Source organism: Tiliqua scincoides, chromosome 5 (genome assembly GCF_035046505.1).
Source record: "Tiliqua scincoides isolate rTilSci1 chromosome 5, rTilSci1.hap2, whole genome shotgun sequence".
In the NCBI taxonomy this organism is placed as follows: domain Eukaryota; kingdom Metazoa; phylum Chordata; class Lepidosauria; order Squamata; family Scincidae; genus Tiliqua; species Tiliqua scincoides.
Window position 1 is genome coordinate 124,012,357 of NC_089825.1, and position 23,630 is coordinate 124,035,986.

At 45.9% G+C, this 23,630-nt stretch overlaps 2 protein-coding genes across 4 annotated transcripts in view; one reads left to right on the forward strand and one right to left on the reverse strand.

Moving 5' to 3' along the window:
- Window positions 1–2,160: 2,160 nt before the first annotated feature.
- Window positions 2,161–7,078, reverse strand: LOC136652097 (zinc finger protein 420-like). Of its 2 annotated transcripts, XM_066628970.1 has the most exons (3): window positions 6,944–7,078; window positions 5,529–5,776; window positions 2,161–3,986 (listed from the first exon to the last, which is right to left on the reverse strand). In XM_066628970.1, exons 2-3 carry the CDS (start codon window positions 5,531–5,533, stop codon window positions 2,579–2,581), a joined length of 1,413 nt encoding a protein of 470 aa, XP_066485067.1. In that variant the 5' UTR covers window positions 5,534–5,776; window positions 6,944–7,078; the 3' UTR covers window positions 2,161–2,578. The 2 variants fall into 2 exon arrangements, with proteins under 2 accessions (XP_066485067.1, XP_066485068.1); XM_066628971.1 differs by lacking the exons at window positions 5,529–5,776; window positions 6,944–7,078 and adding an exon at window positions 5,010–5,076.
- A 13,447-nt stretch (window positions 7,079–20,525) lies between these two features.
- LOC136650942 (integrin alpha-X-like) overlaps window positions 20,526–23,630 on the forward strand; it is a 35,317-nt gene continuing 32,212 nt past the window's right edge. For both annotated transcript variants that reach the window (XM_066626911.1, XM_066626913.1), the window contains exons 1-2: window positions 20,526–20,672; window positions 23,114–23,216. In XM_066626911.1, the coding sequence (XP_066483008.1) occupies window positions 20,636–20,672; window positions 23,114–23,216 (140 nt within the window). In that variant the 5' untranslated portion in view covers window positions 20,526–20,635. The remainder of the gene's footprint in view (window positions 20,673–23,113; window positions 23,217–23,630) is intronic.

Consider the following 23,630-nt stretch of genomic DNA (forward strand, 5'->3'; position numbering starts at 1 on the left):
TTTCTATATTTAACATTTTTTAGAGACTTAGGTTTTCTGTATTACTGTATCTAGCTGCTGACACTGTGTGGACCGGTTGACCTGGGCTCTGCATTGGGAAGCCAGACCTGGGCTCCAAAGACTCTTTCTGCTGTTGCAACCCTCCCCCTGCCTAGTTTTGCCCCCTTCCCACCCCTGTTATGCCCACCCCTGTCACCTCCCTCCCCCACTCTGTTTCACCCCTCCCCTCCCCCTTTGGGAAGGGGCCCCCCCCAAAAGTTCCTGAAGGTTGGGAACCACTGCCTTAAAACAAATGAACAAGACACAACAGTTGGTTGGGAACCAAGTTCAGATGAGGAACTTTTAAAGATGTTTTGGAACACAGACACACAGACACACAGACACACACACAGAGGCACTTTGGAGGTAGCATTCTGAATTTCTTCCATAAAATCCATTGTTCAAAGGGTCTGTTTTTATAAGGAGCAAAAACATTTTGCAGCAGTGAGTGGAATTTTTTTTTTTTTAAAAAGGGCAGCTAGTTCTTACTGTTAGAAATAAGGGTAACATCAGCTGCAGGAGCTGCAGGGAGTGACGCAACATTCCTTTGGCAAGAGTGTTCTATGTGACAGCAGTTACCACCTGTCAGTCATCAGTGACAGTATAATTGTCTTTACCTGAACTTCCAGAGCAGTGGTTCCCATACATTTTAGCACCGGGATCCACTTTTTAGGTACAACAACCTGTCGGGGGACCCCCCCCGACCGGAAGTGATGTCATTAAGCAGGAAGTCATATCATAAGAACATATGAAAAGCCCCGCTGGAAGAGGCCAAAGCCCATCTAGTCCAGCTTCCTGTATCTGACAGAGGCCCATCAAATGCTTCAGGAAGCACACAAGACATAACCTGTGTCCTAGTGCCCACCCTGCATCTGGCATTCTGAGGTATCATTGTGCTAGCAGGGCTGGAAATGATGTCAATAAGCAGGAAATGACATCATTGTTTTAATATATCGCACTTTTAAAATAAATCACATGTTGTACTCAAGGATCAATCAGTATGTGAAAACACCTTGAAATTTTTCAACAGCTAAGCTGTGTGATCAGTAAAACCATGTTTTTTGTTTTGTTTTGAGATTTTCTGGCGTGAGTTCAGCTTTTCTGCATGCTTTCCATAGGAATTAATACTCAGCACAGAGGACAGTGCTGGTAAAAAAAACACATGTATGTAGACTACCATAGGTTACCTAATGCTGTTTTCAGGTATGTGGAAACACCTTTCTCTGTTTGGAGGTTCCCTGAAAATGTTGCAAAAATGCAATGCTTTAAATGTTGTGCAAACGCATCTACAGTAGTAAATAGGGTCTCCGCGACCCCCTGAAAATGACCCCCAGGTTGGGAACCACTGTTCCAGAGAGATGGACATGCTTTTTTGAGCTCTTAGCAATTAGTACTCTCAAACCAAGAGAGATAAACTAGGTTATGTTTAGCATAAACATAATGCTTTACAAATAAGTATTTGAGAACTGAAAGTAAAGTATTTGTTTGATCTTTCACCCCAGCCTCAGTTTTTATTGCTGTTGTGTTAAGAATACTATAAGTTTATAGTCACTGTAACAGTAAGCGGGTCTCTCTCCTGAACCTCTCTCCCTGTAGTAGTGACACACTGTAGCAGCGACCTGTCAATCACTATGACAGGTGAGGAGAGCTGGTGAGAGAGGGTTGAGTGGTTGAGGAGAGAGGTGGAGAACGGGCAGTTGAGGAGAGCTGAGGTGAGTTGATAAGAAGAAGGATGAGTTATCTCAGAAAGAGATTTTTGGAAGATAAAGGGAAGACAGTTAGAGTGTTGGAACTGGTTGTTCTGTTGATTTTGCTGATAAAATAAATTTCTATTCATACCACTGACATGGTCTCTGGTGTCTGTCCAGTCCCTTTGTCCAGGCCCCACATTACATTCCTTAAAGCCCATCATTTAGCCTTAATAGCAAGCAGCCTGGTGATAGTCACTCAACACTTAACTACTCTTATACTCCCAAAATCTTACACAGAGATGGAAAGGTGTTTCCTTCATCTAGAAAAGTTTTTTTTCCCCCAACAAAGCAACCAAAACATCCCACAGCTCTGTGAGTACTGCCCAACTTTTCCACTTAAAAACTGCTTTGCTTGTATGGGTGGGAAACATATCAACTGAAAAATGAGACAGAAGGGAAGTAATAGCTTATGGTTAACATCTGTAGGCTTTCACAGGGAGCACCACCTCCATTCAAAATGCTCCTTCCTCCTTCCTCCAAAGGAAGTGAATGGGTAATAACCTCTTTCTCTTCTTTATAGAGAAATCAAGGATACATTGGTGAGAAACTACTAAAATGTCCACTTCAATCTCATTTAATCTCATTTGCACACCTAGCAACCAACACACTTCACACTAAGGAAAGGGACAAAGGTTGGAAGCAAAGGGTTAGGAATGAAAGTGGACGGACATACAAAGGAAGGCAAGAATAAGGACAACTGTTCCAAGTGCATTCTCATCACCTGACAAGCATTGCACTTGCCAAGTAATACTGTCTGTAACATAAGGTCCAAAATGGTCATCCCTGGCTTACAGGATGGCCATAGCCATGGAAGATGTCTCTTCCTCATGAAGCGCCTGATGCTCCAGAAGGAGGGTCTTTGAGGCACAACTGAGCCCACACTCTGTACATGTATTGGGTTTCTCTCCTGTGTGAGTCCTCTTGTGTTTTGTCAGGGTGGAGCTGTCACAGAACCCCTTGCTGCAGTAGGGACATTTGTAGGGCCGTTCCCCCGTGTGGAGTCTCCGGTGGATGACCAACTGTGACCACTGTCGGAAGGCCCGACCGCAATCAGAACACCCGAAAGGTTTCTCCCCAGTGTGGGTCCGGTGGTGATTGAGGTAAACAGAGCTCAGGACAAATCCCTTCCCACAGACATCGCACTTGTAGGGCTTTTCCCCAGTGTGGCTTCGCCGATGAATAATGAGGGATGAGGTATCTGTGAACCCTTTGCCACAATCTTCACATCTGTAGGGCCGCTCTCCAGTGTGGCTTCTCTGGTGTGTCACAAGGTGGGAGCTCAGGCTGAAGCTTTTCCCACATTCCAGGCATTGATGTGGTTTCTCTCCAGTGTGGATTCTCTGGTGCTTTTTCAGAGTTGAGTTCTCAATAAAGCTCTTCCCACAATCAGGGCATTTGTGAGGTCGTTCCCCGGTGTGAATTCTCTGGTGCTGAATGAGGTGTGAACTCTGGCCAAAACTCTTCTGGCACGTGGGGCACTTATAAGGTTTGTCCTGCGCATGATACCTCTGGTGCCGAATCAGATTGGAGGCCTCACTGAAGTTGATTCCACACTGGGCACATCTGTAGGGCTTCTCTCCTGTGTGGATTCTTTGGTGTTTAATAAGGTTGGAATACAGGCTAAATGTTTTACCACAGTCAGAGCAGCTGTGATCCACTCCACTGGCTGCGATGGCTGTGGTCTCCCCGTTGCTGTCAATGAGGTATGCCACATCGGTCACATGAGTCCTCTGGTGTACCCGGAGCCTTCCACTTTCATCAAAGCTCTTCCCACATTTGGGGCATTTGTAGGGCTTCTCCCCCGTGTGAATTCTCCGGTGCCGAAGCAGGATTGAGCTACGGTTGAAAGTCTTTCCGCATTCTGGACATTTGTAAGGTTTTTCTCCAGTGTGAATCCTCTCATGCTCAGCAAGGTTGTTGCTCCTGGTGAACCTTTTGCCGCACTGGGAGCACTTATAGGGTTTCTCACCAGTGTGGATCTTCTCATGCTGGACGAGGTTGGATGTTTTCGTGAAGCTCTTTCTGCAGACAGAACACTTGTAGGGGGCTATCTCATCCACAAACTCTGCTCTACTGGGTCCACCATCTCCTATGTGAGCATCAGGAATGTCAGGCACATCCTCAGAACTTTGAGTAACCAAATCTTCTTCCTGCTCCATTCTAGAAGCCTGAAGGATACGAAATTCTGGTAGGAGACTGAAGAAAATATGAAAGAGGTTATGAATTGTACATGCCTCATGAACTTCCTATTCATTCAGCAAGTTATTCGTTCATAAATCCGTTCTTCCTCCAGAGTGGTGTATGTGGCTGGGTCCCGTCCCCCCACTCTTTATCTTTAAGATTGTTAACCTGTGAGAAAGTTAAGGTTGAAAGAGAACACCCAGCCCAAGGTCACCCAGGGCCCAATCCTATCCAACTTCCCGGCACTGATGCACCCACAATGCAGCTCTAAGATAAGAGAACACGCATTCCCTTATCTTGAGGAGGTTGCCTTGACTGCCCCAACACTTCCACAGAATACAGTACATGGCCCATTGGCACAGCCGCATCAGCACTGGAAAGGACTGGACCGCCCAGTCATTTCCATCACTGATGGGAACTCAGACCCAGGGCTCTCTGGGCTGAGTCCATCACTCCAATTACTACCTCACACCAGTTCATGATGTGCAAGGCTCTAGGAGTACTTGATCATTTAAAATCTTTAACAGTTTTTATGGTTAACAACTAGTTTTTATTTTAAAAAGTCCTCAATTGGAACATGCAGTCAATTGTCATGCATTTGGAAGGTGTATGATTTGTCAAAGTTGAACCTGCTTTATATAAGAGGAGGAAAAGAGCACAATTAGAGAAAAGGTTTTTGAAAAAAGGGATAACATTTCTGATTTTTTTTTTGGAATATTTGTAGTCAACATCTGTAAAACCTGATCAATATATGAACTTTTAATGTAAGCTTCAAGTCATAAGTGTGCTTACTTGGCTGTAAAATGCAAAATAATAATAATAATAATAATAATAATAATAATAATAATAATAATAATACTGTAAATGGAAAATGAACTTTGATCTGAATGAACTAGATTCCTCTTTCACCTACTGTGGACTTGTTTGGCCTTGAGCAAATAGTGTTCTCTTTCAAATTTCCTTTGAGTTCCCTATCAGTAAAGTGGGAGTAATAGGGTGAACCCATTAAACACATGTTAATTAACTTTTTAAATTAACCTTTTAAACCTTTGGGTTGTCCTTAGGTTATTCTCAGGCTTGCCCCCACAGCTACAACACAGCAGCAGCACTAATGAGCCACCATACAAGGATGCTGGAATAAAGTATGCGAAATCACTCAAAAACAATAAGTAAGCATATTTTAGAGCATCTGTGAGAAGGAAATAAGAGCCTGATCCTTTCCCCCACCAGTCCACGGCATGCAACAGCACCAGTGGAGTGCCAACTGCATGCTATGGTATGTGTGCATGGAGGGGGGCAACCAGAAAGTTAACGAGAGGCAAATAAAAACCTTTACCCTTTTTACACCTGGTGGGCAATGGGTCTCCTCCGACCACACCATATATTTTGCTGGTGTAAGGCCAAGGAGAGGAAGTGGGCATGTCAAGCAGTGAAAGAAAGCAAGCAAGCAAGCAAGCAAGCAAGCATCCTGATGCATGCCACCAACTTTGGCAGAATCCATCTCTGAACTGCCCCCTGCCCCAAACTGCCCACAAGCTGCCCCCTCTACAGCCTTACCTCATCTGGTGTGGGCTGTGTCCATTGGTGGAGAGTACACACAGCTGCAGACCATTGCAGTTGGTGGTTCCGATGTGCCCTGCAGCGGCACACCATTTCTGGTGCTGTTGCGACCTTTCCGACAGTGGACTGCAAGATCTGCTATTATAAAGGCCCCATAGGATTGGGACATTAACGTACCACACACTCTCTCAGTGAGAAGTGGCGCTCTCTTACTCCACACAGGAGTAGAATCAGGCTGGAGGATCCTGGCAAGCAAATTTTGACATCACAGTTAAAGAAGAGAAGGTACATATCCTAATGAACTGAAATGGCAATGAAGGTGAGAGATGTACAGGCTGATTATCCTTTATCCAGACTGCTGGGATGGGAAGGTGTCTGGATTTTGGATTTGTCTGGATTTCAGAATAATTGTATAAATATGAGAAATGCTTCCTGTTGCTCTTTTCAGTGTTACCCGTACAGGTGCTTGCTGGCCTCTGACATTTTTTCAACAGTGTCTGTTCAGGTGCACACCACCGAGCAGAGAACAGAACTTACCAGCTGTACCCGCATTGTACGTGGGAACGAGCGCAGGACCTTCTAGTGTTCACATTATAGAAAACAAGTCTTGGAAAAAAAGGGCTAGATTTCAAATAGTCCGGATTTGGGATGTCCGGATAAGAGGTAATCTACCTGTATCACACTATATAACATTAGGTAAATGGGTATTTCTTCGTGGTTAACAAATTTTGGAGACTGCCATTTGGTTAACAACAAGGTGAGAATATAAGAGCATAACAAGAGCCCCGCTGGATCAGGCTCAAGACCCATCTAGTTCAGCCCCCTGCATGTCACAGCAGCCCCCCCTCCCCAGATGCCTCAAGGAGTACACAAGATACTTGCATCTCCCTGTCAACTCCCTGTACATAGCATTCTATTTACTCTCACACACTCCACAACAAAGACACCAGATTGCACTTGCTTTAACTTGTGCTACTTTATGAAACTCTGTAACCAATTTTTAATGTCTGAAACTTACTGAACGCACCTTCCCTCCCTCTCCAGTCTGGGGAGAAATATAGATGGAGAAATAACTTTCCCCTCCCTGTTTGCAGACTACTGCTAAGAAAGCAGTGTTATTTTTTCCATTACATTAAAGCACGATCTATTTTTAAATCTATACTATTTGAATTTACTATAGAAACGCTAAACTAGCCCAGGCTAATACGTATTAGGCTATAGAAACCTCCCACCTCCACCCTACAACTGTCCCTCTTCTATATACCTGTTCTCATGGCTGGAGGCGTAGTGCTGGTCTTCCCAGTGCAGCCCCTTCAGTGCCCACCCACTCTCCACCAGTAGCTTGCCCTGTCCTGCAGCCACAGTCAGCTTCATTTCCCTGCTGCTGCCTGGTAAGACCCTCCCCAACTCACCGAAGCCAAGCGAGGCCCTGGCATCCTCACCCCACCTGTGGGCTGCACCTGGCAAAGCCCCTTCCCAGGTGGCTCAGAGCATCCTGCAGGATGCAAAGAACATCTGGCAGGGGCAGCAGAAGAGAAGGTGCAGCCTGGATTGGTGCCCCCCGCCCCCTTCCTGCGGACACCACCGCCAGCTGCAAGCAAGGAGCCAGGGAAGAGTCGCTCTGTGGTTTTAACTCTTCTCTTCCCGGCCTGCTTTCCTGGCATTTCTGCAGCACCCTTTTTTTTTTGGTGCATCACGTTGCAGAATGCAGAGTCTTCGTTGAAAGTTGGGGTCCTGTGGAAAAGAATTCCTCTTCCAGTTTGCAACACACAGACACCCGCCCCAGGGGTTAACCCCTCCCCACCCACACTTAAAGGACCCCTTGTGTCTCTGTGCATGGGAAAAAACCTGGACTTGGAGAGTGCTTGCTTAAGGGTGGGCATCCTCCACGGCCAATTTCCTCTTCATCAGAGGCTGAAGGCAATCCAGTGGCAGTAGGCTTGCTTCTTTACAGCCCAACTCCCCTCCCTTGCCTCCCTAAGGGCTTGCGTCTGCATGCCACTCCCTGCTGCCCAAGCTGCTGGCAGCAACAAGCCCTGGAAGTAAGATCGGAATGGTGATGGGCACAGCATGGCAGGCTCTGTTCCCAGCCCCATTCACAATGTATGGGAGTTTGGAGTAGGTGAAGTAGTACAGAGCAATGTCTCATATCCAGGACCAGTAACCTGCCTTGATTCATTTTGGAACAGTACTACAGTACTATTGAGCGTTTCTCAAGGTTTGTCCTCTGCCTATGACTTCATATGTTTGAAAAGAATAAGAGTTAGCAAACCATAAGTGCATTTATACAGAACACCATGAAACAGTGGAGAACAGAACTGATAGTTGGAAACGAAAACTATGGTACAGTCAATATCAAGCAAGGCATTTTTCAAGGTGATTCGCTCTCACCATTATTGTTTGCCATTGCCATGATTCCACTATCAGTCATTAATCAAAACAAAGCTGGGTTATCAAATGGCCAAAAACTCACCCAAAATTAACCATTTGCTCTATATGGATGCCGGGCAGCTCAATCCTGAGCTCTTGTGGCACATGGCTGCGGCAGCACCGAAAACGGCTGCCACCACATCCTGCGCACCAATGGCAGCTGCGGGCAGCACCTCAGGAGAAGGGGACTTTCGTCTCCTTCCCCTGGGTAAGGAAGTAGCCCCACAATGGGGCTACGTGATTCACTGCTGACCAAAACCCCAGAACGCCTCCTCCCTGCCTCTGCTTACCTTACTGCGGCTTGGCAGTCCATGAGACTGCCAAGCGGCAGAGGCTAGGCACCTGCAATGGGCTAGCACGGGTGCTCGCCCAGCAGTAAGCCTCGCAAACGTGCCTTATGGCACATTTGCGACAGTACGCACCAGCGGTAAACCGGTGCGTCGAGCCCAGGATTGGGCTCTTAAAACTCTATGGAAAGTCAGAAACAGAAATTCAGTCATTGACAAATACTATTTGAATATTTAGTACAGATATTTCAGTGGAATTTGGCCTAGAAAAATGTGCCACACTAGCTATGCAGAGAGGTAAAATCACAGAAAGAGATGGCTTTGCAATGCCAAATGGCCAAATGATAAAGTCTAACCAGAAAGAAGCCAATAAATATCTTGGTATTTTACTACTGGATAACATTAACCATGAAGAAGTGAAAACCAATGTCAGAAAGACATATACCCAGAGCGTCAGAAAAATTTTGAAATCCAAAGTAAATGGTGGGAACACAGTTAGGGCCATCAACATCTAGGCCATACCAGTCATAAGATATACTGCTGGAATAATTAATTGGACTCAAGCTGATTTGGATACTTTGGACTGGAAAAAACTTATGACAATACAATATGCTCTACTTCAGCGAAATTACCTTGTTCCCAGCAGGGCTAGAAGCAGCTTTGAGGATGGGATACCATCTATTTGTAATGTGTAGTTACTCCTCCAGCTGATTCTAATTTTGAGACTTGTATTCAACCTGTTTCCCCTGAGGGCTGGGGATAAGAATTGGCCCTCTGTTTGGCTGTGCTTGTTGTAAGAGGCGACTAAACAGCCACTGGGTAGATGGGACTCGTTAGCCTGGGAAGGCAGCTCATCTGAGAGAAGGAAAACTCTGATCCCAAACCTCCACTGCCTTGTGGCTACATCCAGTTATGGAAAAAGGCTTCAGGAGTCAACCTCGAGGCAAAATCCGGAGTTGGAGTCCCTGACGCAGTTCATGGCTGAACACAGACATGTTCTGGCAACTCCTGAGACGCCGCTGGAACCAACCGTATTGGCTTCTGCCTTTCCATTGGACCATTTCAGTGACGTGGAGAGGGGGGATTTGCTGCGTGGGTAACAGTCTGTCCTCTTTATCTACTTTACCCAGGCTTTGCACACTGGAGAGGACACTCTGTTCCAGAACACTATTCAGAGCACAATATCATAGTCTTCCAAGACTGAAGGATGCCAGCAAAATGCTTTACTTCCTCATAGTGTTTCAGACAGATTGTATTTGCCTCGAAAATCTGGTGGCAGAGGACTTTTGCAGGTAAAACAAACAGTGAAGAGAAACAAGCATTGGCTGATTATGTAAAAGAGAGTCAGAAACAAGCACTGGTTGAAGTAAAGAATAGGAACTTACTAAAAGCTAAGCAGACTAAACAGGAGTATAAGAAAAAGCTATAAAAACAAGAACTGAAAGTTGGTACAATAAAGCACTGCATGACCAATATATGGAAAAGCTCAAAGACAAAATAGATAATGAAAAAACCTGGCTATGGTTAACATCTGGGACCTTAAAGAAAGAAACAGAATCATTAATATTAGCTGCCCAAGAGCAGGCTATTCGAACAAATGCAATAAAGACCAGAACTGAGAAATCATCATATGATGCAAAATGCAGGTTGTGCAATGAACCCAAAGAAACAATTACTTAGTGTTGTATTGTTTACTAAGTAAGTTTAAGTAAGTTTACTTAGCGTTGTATTGTTGTTGAACATATACTTAGTTCTTGCAAGAAGATTGCACAGAGGGATTATAAATTCAGACATTACAGTGGCTCAAATGAACCATTGGAATTTATGTGGAAATTACAAGATCAAAACAGTCAAGAATTTCTGGGAGCATAAACCAATATCTGGTGTTAGCAGAATTAACAAAAAAGAACAGGAAAAAATTGGTAAATATCAGAATTTAAAAATTGAAATCCAAAGATTATGGCGCAAACCAGCAGTGATTATCCCAGTGGTGATCGGTACCTCGAGTTCAGTTCCAAAAATGCTTGAACTGCATTTAAAACATCTGAACATTGAGAAAATGATGATCTGTCAAATTCAAAAAACTATCCAGCTTGGTTTAGCACACATCATTCACAAATATATTACAACGCCCTAGGCCACTTGGTGGGGCCCGACTGGTAATTAAAGCCAATTCCAGCTAAAGAACAGGCAGCTGTGATATGCAAGATAACAACAACAACAACAACAATAATTTACACATATACTGCACATGGTGTAAACAGAAGCAGTTGCTTGATCATGTTAATTAATTAATTAGTTAATAACTTAGATCTTGCACCAGTCCACTGCCAGCGCTGAGTGTTGCAAACGTGACGTAAGGCACTTCTGAAGCCCTCAGTGCCAGTGTTAGCTCAGTGCTGGCCAGTGCTGGGCTAGTGCCGGTGGACCACCGCTGCTCTAGCTGTCCTGGCTGCTCCGACACTCCATGGTTGCCTGAACCACGGGGCGGCAGAGAGGTAGGTGGGGGTGTGGGAGGAGGTAGGTGGGGGTGTGGAAGGGGGTGTGGGAGGAGGGTGTGGGAGGTAGGAGGGGGTGTAGGAGGGGGTGTGGGAGGAAACCTGGTGGAATGCGGAGAATCAGTGGGATACTGCAATCCCGGGCTATAAACTCTACAGGAGGGACAGGCAGGGGCGTGTTGGAGGTGGGGTGGCTGTTTATGTTAAGGAAGGGATAGAATCCAGCAAAGTAGAGATTGAAGGCGGGTCCTACTCCACCGTAGAATCTCTGTGGGTTAAATTACCAGGCTTGTGCAGCGATGTAATACTGGGGGCGTGCTATCGTCCTCCAGACCAGAAATCGGATGGGGACTTTGAAATGAGGAAACAGATCAGGGAGGTGACAAAGAGGGACAGGGTTGTAATCATGGGGGACTTCAATTGTCTTCATATTGACTGGGTCAATTTGTGTTCTGGTCACGATAAGGAGACCGGATTTTTTGATGTGCTAAATGACTGTGGCTTAGAACAGCTAGTCACGGAGCCCACCAGAGGGCAGGTGACTCTGGATTTAATATTGTGCAGTACACAGGACCTGGTTAGAGATGTAAATGTTACTGAGCCGTTGGGGAACAGTGATCATGCTGCGATCCGTTTTGACGTGCACGTTGGGGGAAGAATAACAGGCAAATCTCTAACAAAAACCCTTGACTTCCGATGGGCGGACTTCCCTCAAATGAGGAGGCTGGTTAGAAGGAGGTTGAAAGGGAGGGTAAAAAGAGTCCAGTCTCTCCAGCGTGCATGGAGGCTGTTTAAAACAACAGTAATAGAGGCCCAGCAGAGGTGTATACCGCAAAGAAAGAAGGGTTCCACTAAATCCAGGAGGGTGCCCGCATGGCTAACCAGCCAAGTTAGAGAGGCTGTGAAGGGCAAGGAAGCTTCCTTCCGTAAATGGAAGTCTTGCCCTAATGAGGAGAATAAAAAGGAACATAAACTGTGGCAAAAGAAATGTAAGAAGGTGATATGGGAGGCCAAGAGAGACTATGAGGAACGCATGGCCAGCAACATTAAGGGGAATAATAAAAGCTTCTTCAAATAAGTTAGAAGCAGGAAACCTGCCAGAGAAGTGGTTGGCCCTCTGGATGGTGAGGGAGGGGAAGGGGAGATAAAAGGAGACTTAGAGATGGCAGAGAAATTAAATGAGTACTTTGCATCTGTCTTCACGGCAGAAGACCTCGGGCAGATACTGCTGCCTGAACAGCCCCTCCTGACGGGGGAGTTAAGTCAGATAGAGGTTAAAAGAGAAGATGTTTCAGACCTCATTGATAAATTATTATTATTATTATTATTAACAGTATTTATATACCGCTTTTCAACTAAAAGTTCACAAAGCGGTTTACAGAGAAAAATCAAATAACTAAATGGCTCCCTGTCCCAAAAGGGCTCACAATCTAAAGAGATGCAAATGAATACCAGCAGACAGCCACTAGAACAGACAGTGCTGGGGTGAGGTGGGACAGTTACTCTCCCCCTGCTAAAAAAAGGAGCACCCACTTGAAAAAGTGCCTCTTACCCAATTAGCAGGGGTTAAATTAAAGATCAATAAGTCACCGGGCCCTGATGGCATCCACCCAAGAGTTATTAAGGAATTGAAGAATGAAGTTGCTGATCTCTTGACTAAGATATGCAACTTGTCCCTCAAAACGGCCACGGTGCCAGAAGATTGGAGGACAGCAAATGTCACGCCTATCTTTAAAAAGGGAAAGAGGGGGGACCCAGGAAACTATAGGCCGGTCAGCCTAACATCTATACCGGGTAAGATGGTGGAATGCCTCATCAAAGATAGGATCTCAAAACACATAGATGAACAGACCTTGCTGAGGGAGAATCAGCATGGCTTCTGTAAGGGTAAGTCTTGCCTCACGAACCTTATAGAATTCTTTGAAAAGGTCAACAGGCATGTGGATGTGGGAGAACCCGTGGACATTATATATCTGGACTTTCAGAAGGCGTTCGACACGGTCCCTCACCAAAGGCTACTGAAAAAACTCCACAGTCAGGGAATTAGAAGACAGGTCCTCTCATGGATTGAGAACTGGTTGAAGGCCAGGAAACAGAGAGTGGGTGTCAATGGGCAATTTTCAGAATGGAGAGAGGTGAAAAGCGGTGTGCCCCAAGGATCTGTCCTGGGACTGGTGCTTTTCAACCTCTTCATAAATGACCTGGAGACAGGGTTGAGCAGTGAGGTTGCAAAGTTTGCAGACAACACCAAACATTTCCGAATGGTAAAGACCAGAAGTGATTGTGAGGAGCTCCAGAAGGATCTCTCCAGACTGGCAGAATGGGCAGCAAAATGGCAGATGCGCTTCAATGTCAGTAAGTGTAAAGTCATGTACATTGGGGCAAAAAATCAAAACTTTAGATATAGGCTGATGGGTTCTAAGCTGTCTGTGACAGATCAGGAGAGAGATCTTGGGGTGGTGGTGGACAGGTCGATGAAAGCGTCGACCCAGTGTGCAGCGGCAGTGAAGAAGGCCAATTCTATGCTTGGGATCATTAGGAAGGGTATTGAGAACAAAACGGCTAATATTATAATGCCGTTGTACAAATCTATGGTAAGGCCACACCTGGAGTATTGTGTCCAGTTCTGGTCGCCACATCTCAAAAAAGACATAGTGGAAATGGAAAAGGTGCAAAAGAGAGCGACTAAGATGATTACGGTGCTGGGGCACCTTCCTCATGAGGAAAGGCTACGGTGTTTAGGCCTCTTCAGCACAGAAAAGAGACGCCTGAGGGGGGACATGATTGAGACATACAAAATTATGCAGGGGATGGACAGAGTGGATAGGGAGATGCTCTTTACACTCTCACATAACACCAGAACCAGGGGACATCCACTAAAATTGAGTGTTGGGAGAGTTAGAACAGACAAAAGAAAATATTTCTTTACTCAGCGTGTGGTCAGTCTGTGGAACTCCTTGCCGCAGGATGTGGTGATGGCGTCTAGCCTAGACGCCTTTAAAAGGGGATTGGACGAGTTTCTGGAGGAGAAATCCATTACGGGGTACAAGCCATGATGTGTATGCGCAACCTCCTGATTTTAGAAATGGGCTATGTCAGAATGCCAGATGCAAGGGAGGGCACCAGGATGCAGGTCTCTTGTTACCTGGTGTGCTCCCTGGGGCATTTGGTGGGCCGCTGTGAGATACAGGAAGCTGGACTAGATGGGCCCATGGCCTGATCCAGTGGGGCTGTTCTTATGTTCTTATGAGGCTGGGAGGAGGTGCTGTGGGGTGGGGGGAGGGTGGGGAGAGGGCAGGGAGGAGGTGTGCCGGGGGAGGGAGCAGGGCAGGAGGGACGTGGGACTGGAGGAGTTCCTCCGCATCTAGAGCCTCCATGTCTGGTCGCTGGCCCTACATGGAGGCTCTTGATTCTACGGCAGCCCAAGGGCTGCCGCAGAATCAAGTAGGCCCATTGTGGCGCTGCTTGCTTTATCCGGGGGAAGGGGACAAGGAGCCGCCACCAGCTGCCCTGTTGCGTGAAAGATGCCGCAGCAGCTGTTTCGGTGCTGCAGCAGTCCAGACACAACGGGCAGCTCAGAATTGGGCTGCCTGACCAAACGCTCAAAATGTTCCCTATTGGTGTCTATACACAGCTGACATCACTGACTGAGGGATCTGCAGGCATCCACCAATGTGTGTCCTGGGGTGGTTTCACACATTTGATCAATTGTCCACCGCCCCATCACTCTTTGACTCACTCTGAGCTCTTTCTCCACAACCTGTGCAGGTGACATATTTGATTTCAAGTGGTGGCAGCCTTACCACAAATCTTCCGTGGGTCCACTCCCTGTAGCATCTTTGTCCTATGAAAGACAAATTCCAACAGAAAAAGACTTCTGCATTTGTGATGATGATGAGCTTTTTATTTTAGAACTCTTTTGTCTGCTTCAGAGGAAGAGAGACAACTTCTCCTTGCAAGGGCAGTTGTGAGTTCATTCCTCAAAAGGGTTTCAAAATAGGCTAATTTCACATCTCCACTGGCAGCCAAAACTCAGAAATGTGGAAGTGAAATTTTTAGAAAAGTTCTCTTAGGAAAGGGGAACATGATGAGTATCACACAGATCCAAGTTACGACAGAGCTATCTATAACCATGTTGTAAAATGAGTAGGAGACTATCAGTGTCATTCATGAAGGCAAATAGGGGTTGAGACAAAGGAGAAATTGGGGAGTAATATGTGTGACAATGGGAGAAAGGACTATCTAATGTCTTTTAAAAATATGTCCTGTTTATGGTTGGTCCCAGAGAAGAAGATTCCTTCCCCCTCCCCCAAGCACTGAGAAGAGGGTGCAAATGGAACTCAGTAGAATAAGGAAGTGGGTTTTAGGTAGTCACATCACAGTATTTTAACCATAATGTACTTTGGTTAAACAACCAGAATTAACTGCTTTCATCCTGACAGAATAGAAAGGAAACACACAAGCATGGCGTAGCTAGCGAGGGGCAGGGGGCGTTCCACCCCAGGTACCAGCTTGGGGGGGGTGACACTACAAATGTCCCAACATCACTAACATCATGGAGGTTACGAATAACCCCATCATTCTATATACTGTTGGATGAGGAATTTCCAGCAGAATGCAATGAAAGAAAAACCGGAGTGAAATAGCTCCTTTCCATCAAAAGCTATGGCCAAAAAACCAGAAATCAAAAAATGCATGGTGCCCTATGGAAAGTGAAACTCAGTCATACTGCGTGCTTACTCATGAGTAATAATAATAATAATAATAATAATAATAATAATAATAATAACAACAGGTATTTATATACCGCCTTTCTTGGTCTTTATTCAAGACTTTATTCAAGGCGGTTTACATAGGCAGACTGATTAAATCCCCGTAGGGATTTTTACAATTGAAAGAAGGTTCTATCTTTCAAGAACCACAACAGTCCAGGTGTTTCACTCTGATCTGGTTTCACATTCTGGCCTCCGTCCTCCCACGCTCAGAGCAGATGGAATCGCTCGGCTTCAGCTTGTCAGCTGCTTCAAGGTCGCACGGTGCCAGTGGCCTCGAACTGGTGACCTTGTGGATGTTATCTTCAGGCAGATGGAGGCTCTACCCTCTAGACCAGACCTCCTGCCCAAAGTTTGCTAAGAGTAGGCAATCTTGCCTTAGTCTGTTGGAAAGGACTAAGTCCTTCTGGTCAAGTCAGGCAAGGGGGAATGCAAGGCTAGCTGCATGGTCCCAATCTGATGAAAGTGGAGCTAAACAAATGCTCCAGAAGGCAGCCCCCCCAAAGAGTAAAACAGATTATTAACAGTAAAACATTAATAATACTGTTAATAACAGAGGCTTGAACTGTAAGGTGAATTTTTATTTGTTTTTAGACCTACAAAGCTAGGTGGGTCCTGATAGTGATAGTGAAATATAAGAACTAACACTGAACTAGGCACTGGGGAGGACTGAAATTCTCACTGATTTTTTTGCGTGTGGGAGGGGGTGTTATTGCAGGCAAGCTATAGTGAAAATTCATTTGGTGAAACAGGGCTGGCTTCCCCTTATTTAATTATTTGTTTTTCTTTAATTTAATTATTTATAATTATTTTATTTTGTTTGATGGTGTCACTTCCAGCCATGACATCACTTCCAGTGGGTCCTGGACAGATCGTAATTCTAAAAAGTGGGTCCCAGTGCTAAAAGTTTGAGAACCACTGCCTTAACTCAAAATGGGCCAATGAGACATCCTTGGGGGGGGGGGTAACACCTTAGTGACCAAAATTCTGGAAATCCTGGCTTTTAGGAATAATACCATCACGTTATATACCATTTGATGCAGAATTTCATCCATTGCTTGTGGGGAAATATTCACTGCATTTATTTTCTGGCCATTATTATTATTCATTTCATGTCATGACTATTGCTATCTCTCAGTCTCTCCTACCTCACAGGGTTGTTGTGAGGACAAAATAAGGGGAGGTACCATGTGCACCACTCTGAGCTGCTTAGAGGAAGGGTGGTATAAAAATGTGAATGAATGAATGATTTAATAATTAATATAATTAATAAATAATAACACAGGCCTACAAAATTGAGGGTAAGAGAAGTTTTTCCCATACTTTATGGTGGTTTGATATGAATTTGGGGTGCCGATTCCAAAAATGGCATCCGTTTTGCCCTATCAAGTCTAGTTTTGGAGATATAGTATAGCCTCATTAGTGAATGGTTCAAGCAGCTTCCTCATGAGGAAGCCATGGTGTAGGCTTCCTCATGAGGAAGTTGCTTGAACCATTCACTAAAGAGGCTATGCCGTGTCTCCAAAACTAGACGTGATAGGGCAAAACGGATGCCATGTTTGGAATCGGCACCCCAAATATACCCAGGAATTGGTGTAATGTTTAAGGAAGCAAAATGTGTGTTGGCCTGTGTAATTAAATAATTAATTATGTCATATGGGGTGACAAAAATTTATGGGCCCCAGGTGTCAAATGACCTAGTTATGCCACTGCCCACAAGTGACAGATGTATATGAAACAGATGATGGAAAGAAAGTCAGGTGGACGATTGTGGATGGTGCCTCACCCCCTCCTCTCAGAAAACCATCTATGATTTTCAGAACCAGAGGCATTGGGATGTCATGCCCTTGGGACTGATACTGTCTTGATTCTGGTCACCCTCTTTGATAATGAGACTTTGGTATAATATTCTTTCTGAAATTAAGGCTATAATTCTATGCACGCTTTCCTGGGAGTAAGCCCCATTAAACACAGTGGGACTTACTTTTGCGTAAACATGCAGAAGCTTGTGCTGTAGGCTATAAACCTGCGGATTTCAAACTCTCTGGGAGTTTGAAATCCGCAGTAAGTCTTTGCAGGGGCGGGGGAGGCAGGGGCTGCAGGGACTGGGATGCAGCAGCTGTCCCTGTGTGTGGGGAGCCCTGCACGAGCGCCTGCAGGGCGCCCCAGGTCAGGGAAAGGGAGAGTGGAGCGATCTGCTCTGCCTCTGAAAGTGGAAGCGGAGTGCGGTCGCCCCACTCTCCCTTTCCCTGACCTGGGGAGCCCTGCAGGTGCTTGCATAGGGCTCCCTGCACACAGGGATGGCTGCTGCAGGGACTGCACCCCAGTCCCTGCAGCCCCGTCAGAAGGGAAAGTGGAGCGATCGTGCTCCGCTTCCAGTTTTGCGGAGTGGGGTGCCATCGCTCTGCTTTCACTTTTCCTGACCTGGGGAGCTCTGCTGAAGGTTGCGCAGGGCTCCCCGCACCCCCGGGAGGCTGCAGGAGGCTTGGGCAAGTGCACCCAAGCCCCTGTAGCCCCCCTTGTGCTGCTGCCTTTCCCTTGTCTCCTGGCTGCCCCCGCACCTTAAGGGGGCAGAGGCCTGGACCCATAGGCTGGAGTGTCGCAATGCCCCAGTTTGAATACCACTGCTATAAAGGAATATGAGATCCTAAAGTTGCTTCCTTTGGTTTTTTTGAAAAAGGTTGTTCTAAAACTAACAACTGGAAACTTGTTACTTGTTTGTAAAATCCGAAGCTTGTTGAGAGAGATGGATTCTTTTTTAATTAATTGGACTGTTTTCTGTGTTCTAGGTTTTGGAAAAGTGAGTTTTGTATGTATTTGAGATATTTCTTTGTCCTATGGATATCTGCGTGGTTATATGCTCATGCGCCATTTCTCCAAGTGTGAGAAGTTTCAAGAATGGCAACACAGCCCAGGTTTGGGCTTCCTTCAGAGGAGAGAGCACTGAAGGCTTAAGAGAGCTTTGTAATGTTTGCTTACAAATATACAGGTCTGAGCATTTGTTTGGGGTCAGGGAGCATGTAAGCAGCAATGGAGCTGCCAACTGCCCGCTCCTTCTCTTAGCTTCCATTTTTGGCTCTTCCAAAGGAAATCTGTTTGGCATTTTCCAGAATCTGTCAGCACATGCTGCCTTCTTATAACTCACTGAAAGAGAAGATGGGAAAGAATCACCATATACTTTAACCTGTCCTCTCAGGAAGACCTAGAAGGCCCTGTGGGTTGGTGACTCCACTAGCTATGTGCTTGGGTTGCGAATGCTTGTGCGCCTCATATGCTGGTGGCACTTTTCAAAGGACTTGGCCTCACCTGTCTCCCCACCCACCGCACGTCCCTGGACGTGAGTGGGTCTAAGGGCAATTGTGATCATGAAAAATCCACCCTGAGCCAGTGAACGGAGTTCTGCAAATCAGGCGGGTGAAGGCTGGAGCACTTCTGCTTTTTATTTTTAGGAGCAGACGCATCAACTGCCATAGGGTTCGTGTTCTTAAAACAAGCTCATACCCTTTGAGCAGAGACCATCATGTCACAAATTAAGAAAGCCAACCCCACCCCAACTTGGGGTGTGTGTGTAAAGCAGTGCTCTTGCTGTGCTCACCTTAACCTGCCTTCAGGTCTGGCTTATGGGCTTCCCAAGGCTACTGGCATTTGCCACAGTGGAAAACGGGGTGCTGGTCTGGGTGGGCTTTGGGTGCAGTCTAGCAAGGTTCTTTCTCATGCCTTCTTAAAGGAAACAGAAACAGCGGGAATTTGCAAGATTCTTCTGAATGAGAAGGGGAAGAGAATCCATTTTGGTGATTCACTTTTATTCTTTTGTAGTCGGCAGTTCCAAGACAAGAATAGATCCATCCAAGTTTCTTCCCTTTGTCCACGTGCCAGTTTTACAGGGTTGCCTTGGCCCTTAAGATGGACAATGCAAATGGCACCTTTCCCCTTGGCAGTAGAATTAAAAAGCCACCACCAAAAAATAACATGTCTGCTCTACCTTCGTGGTACTCAAATCTGCCTTTACACTCTGCCCGATGAGAAACATGGCCCTGGCATGATGGTGACAGGTACGTAGGGAATTCACAGCCCAGTCCTGTCCCCAGTGGCTCTGCTGGGTGCCATGGTGCCAAAATGGCTGCTGCTGCATCCACAGGCACTGCCAGGGCTGCTGGAGGCCTCCTCAGGGAAAAGAGACTTTCGTCCCCTTCCCATGAGTAAGGGTGCAAGGTCTGCAATGGGCCTTCTCCATTCTGCTGACACAGACTGGAGGAGTTCCATGCCAGGCTTTTCAGCCTGACACCGAGCATAGGATCTGGCAGAGCAGGGCTCTGTTGGTCCCACCTCTCCTGCCTGTTCCTCCCCCGCCTGTCCCCCATCCTGGAATGTTTCCGCCTCCCCCAAGGCTCTCTCTGCCACCTGGACCTCCTGCCGTACTGTGGGCGGCATCTGTCTGGCTTTGCGCTCAATGCTGACTGATGTTGGGCCGGTGCCGGCACTGACTCCTCTCAGGGTGTCGCGGACATGCCTTATGGCACATTTGTGACACCCAGCATTGGCGCTGGAGCTCAGCACTGGCACTGAGGTATGCTGGGATTGGGCCTTCAGTAACACGGTTGTGTTACTGTGGGGTGCCAGCTGAAAATCCCCAGCCAATGAGCTTCATGGCTGGGTGGAGGCAAGCCTTGGATTTGGACCGCCTTAGTCCTAGCCCGTGTTCAAGTGGGAAGCCAAGTTAGTGGTGCTGGTGCTTTAACCCTGGTGCACTTGAGAATGCAGTCCCTATCAATTACTGTGGTCAGAGAGAGAATTTCAGCTTGTGCTTCCCCCCCCCCCAGTAGAAGCTAGACATCTGGCCACCTCTGGCCTCTTTCACCTCCCACCTAAACTTTGAGTTGTTCTTCCACCCATTTTAGTGGCCACAGTGAATCACTCAGCATTAGTTCCCTCCTCAAAAGGCTGGACTTTCTTGACCTGTGTGAAGGGAAGCAGCACTTCTCAGCTTTACACATTCAACTGCTTTGCTGTGAGTTCCCCTCAGAGCAGCCCTTCAGCCTGCTGGCCTCCCTCCTTTTCTTCTCTCTCCTTCTCCAGGGCATCCATTCTGACTGCTGCCCCCCCCAGCTCTACCAGCCATGGACCTTCTACCATGCCTTTTTTACCTGGGCACAGGTGAGTGACAATGGCAAGGGAAATGGAGGGTGCTAGAGAGCTGGAGCTACTGTGGGGTTTTAGATACCTGTACGGAATCCTGTGCTCCTCTGATATGCAGCCTGATCATCCTTACATAGATATCATAAAAAAAAGAGTTCATTTGCTTATGAAGTCTGACCGCAAAACAACAGCCTTGTAAAGCAGCCAAATTACCGCCCCCCCCCCGCCCGGCCTGGCAGTCTTTTCCCGTTTTGCAGGGACAGCATTACAACAATGTCCTCTTTCTCTGTTTCTGCTGCCCAAATAAACTTCATTGTTTGAGGCAAATTGCCTCAGCACACACTAACTCTACAAGCAGCGCACCCACACAGTGACAGAGAGAAACCAGGGGCCGTATCCTGCTGAGTGAATGGAAAGGAAGGCAAGAACTTGTATAGGGTTGTCACCTTTTTATACTCACTCTCTCCTTTTAAACTGCAGCCTGTTGAGGAACATGTAGAAAATGTCAATATGAACAAGCAAGCACACTTTGAAACAGGATATAGTAATTTGATTCAAAGAATCCTCCCTTCACTGATAGTTTTGGGTCAGTTCCACGAGGAAATATCAGATCGTCCAACTGTCCCTGTTTTCTGGTTCTTGTCCCAGTTTTGTCCCAGTTTTAACATTTTGGGGAAGCCATGGTGAAAACTAGTTGGTGTGGGACAGTCCCTTTTCAGGCTTCAACTCCCTCCCCACAGGTAATCAGCTGTGTGGGGATGGATGAATTTGGTCTTTAGTGCGCATGTAGGGAAATACAGGCACCTGAGCACTGATGCACCAGGCAATGCACAGCCTGCCATTTCACACACTTGCAGCTCCTCAGGTATCATTTGAACTTTCAATAAGATACTGTAGAACAGTCATGTTTTTCTAGCATATCTTTAACCAGAAGTTGCAGCTGCCTCCTTTAAATCAGTGCCTTTAAGTCAGTGGAGGACAGGCTAAGGTAGAATAAGTTAATGCACTGTTTCCCAAACTTTTTAACACCTGGACCCACTTTTTAATATGACAATCTATTGTGACCCACTTTGAGGTCCCCCCTCCAAACAAACAAACAAACAAACAAACAAACAAACAAACTAACTAACTAACTAACTAACTAACTAACTAACTAACTAACTAACTAACTAACTAACTAACTAACAACTAACTAACTGGATTCACATGTGATCTATGGCACAACAATTACTAAAAAAAAAGGGGGGGGAAATGTGATATTTTAATCTGGGGGTATGGAGATTTTCTCAAACCATGAGTTAGCATTCCAGCTAACAATTTTCTTCTGCAAGCTAGACAAGAGTGCGTGCAAAGTTTTTTGTTTTTTTTTAAATGTTTCAAAAACTTTTCGTGACCTACTAAAAATTGGCTCACAACCCACTGGTGGGTCCCAACCCACAGTTTGGGAAACACTGGGTTAATGCAACATTGATCTGGGCAGTGAAGAGTCTTCAATTATGTGTATTTAGTTACATTTCAATCCTGCTGTAGGAGGTGTGAGAGATTCATCTCTGCTCACCTCCACATTTATCTTCACCATAACTCTGAAGGTTGCTTAGGCTGAGAGACAGTGACTGTCCCGGTGTTATCCTTGGGTTTCATTGCAAACTTCATTTCTGAGTGGAGATTTGGTACTGGCTTTTCCTGATCCTAGTCTGTCACTCGGACCACCACCCTGGCTCAGTGTGTGTGTGATATTGGAGGGGGATTGAGTTTGTGAAGTGATCTTCCATATAAAAAACAAGAGCATTAATAATAATAATAATAATAATAATATACAGTATTTATATACCGCCTTTCTTGGTCTTTATTCAAGACTTTATTCAAGGCGGTTTACATAGGCAGGCTTATTAAATCCACGCAGGGATTTTTACAAATTGAAAGAAGGTTCTCTCTTTCAAGAACCACCACACTCGAGCTGTTACACTCCGATCTGGTTTAACATTCTGGCCTCCATCCTCCCACGCTCCGAGCAGATGGAACAGCTCAGCTGCAGCTTGTCAGCTGCTCCAAGGTCGCACGGTGCCGGTGGCCTCGAACTGGCGACCTTGTGGATGTTAATCTTCAGGCAAATGGAGGCTCTACCCTCTAGACCAGACCTCCTGCCCTCCTGTATAATATATACATGTCCTTATTTTCATTTGTGAAACGTTAGGAGGTATGGAAGGCAATTTGCATATTCTCTAAGGTACCTGTTTTTTAGTTATTTGACACATGTTCCAAGGCTTGAACTCTAGCAGTGACACCAGAATCTGGATCCAAACCTCATTTCAGACTAAATTCTGAATAGTAATATTCTGTAGTTATTCTGAGTCAATTATTGTGAAATGTGCCAGGTGGGTTGGGTTGGCGCAGTCTTGTGTAAGAGTCAAGCTGTGAGAGTCAGGAGAAACAATGAAATCCTGTTTTAACTCCTGCAGTGCTGGTGCTGTGCTGTGGATTCAGTGTGGATGTGAATGCGCCAATCATCTTCCGCATTAACACAGAGAGCTTTGGAAGAAGCGTGGCACAAATTGGAAATGTGTAAGAGGAAGCTGATGTTACGTTGGGGTTGGAATGAACAGAGAGAAAGGAGGGGGAGTATGGCATAAAAAGAGGTGGTTTAATACCCATTGCCAACTTTTTTGGCAAGCCCTCACCAGCCTGGCCCTACCTTAACCTTCTGGTTTTATTTTCTACCTGCCCATCACCTTTTCTCTTCTAGATCTACTCCCTTAAGGGTTTCCTGCTATCTTAAATGATTCCTCCAATTTTCTGTTTCTGTCTCATATGCCTAGATTTCATGCTAAGTGCACTTGCACGGGGTGCTCATCTTTTCTGTGAAGGTTTTGGCTTAATAACCCCTTAGTTCCCGTTAACCCCATTAAAATGTAAAAAACTTTGTAAGCCACCTTGGGTATTTGCTTTGGCATGGGAAAGATGGGGTATAAAATTCTT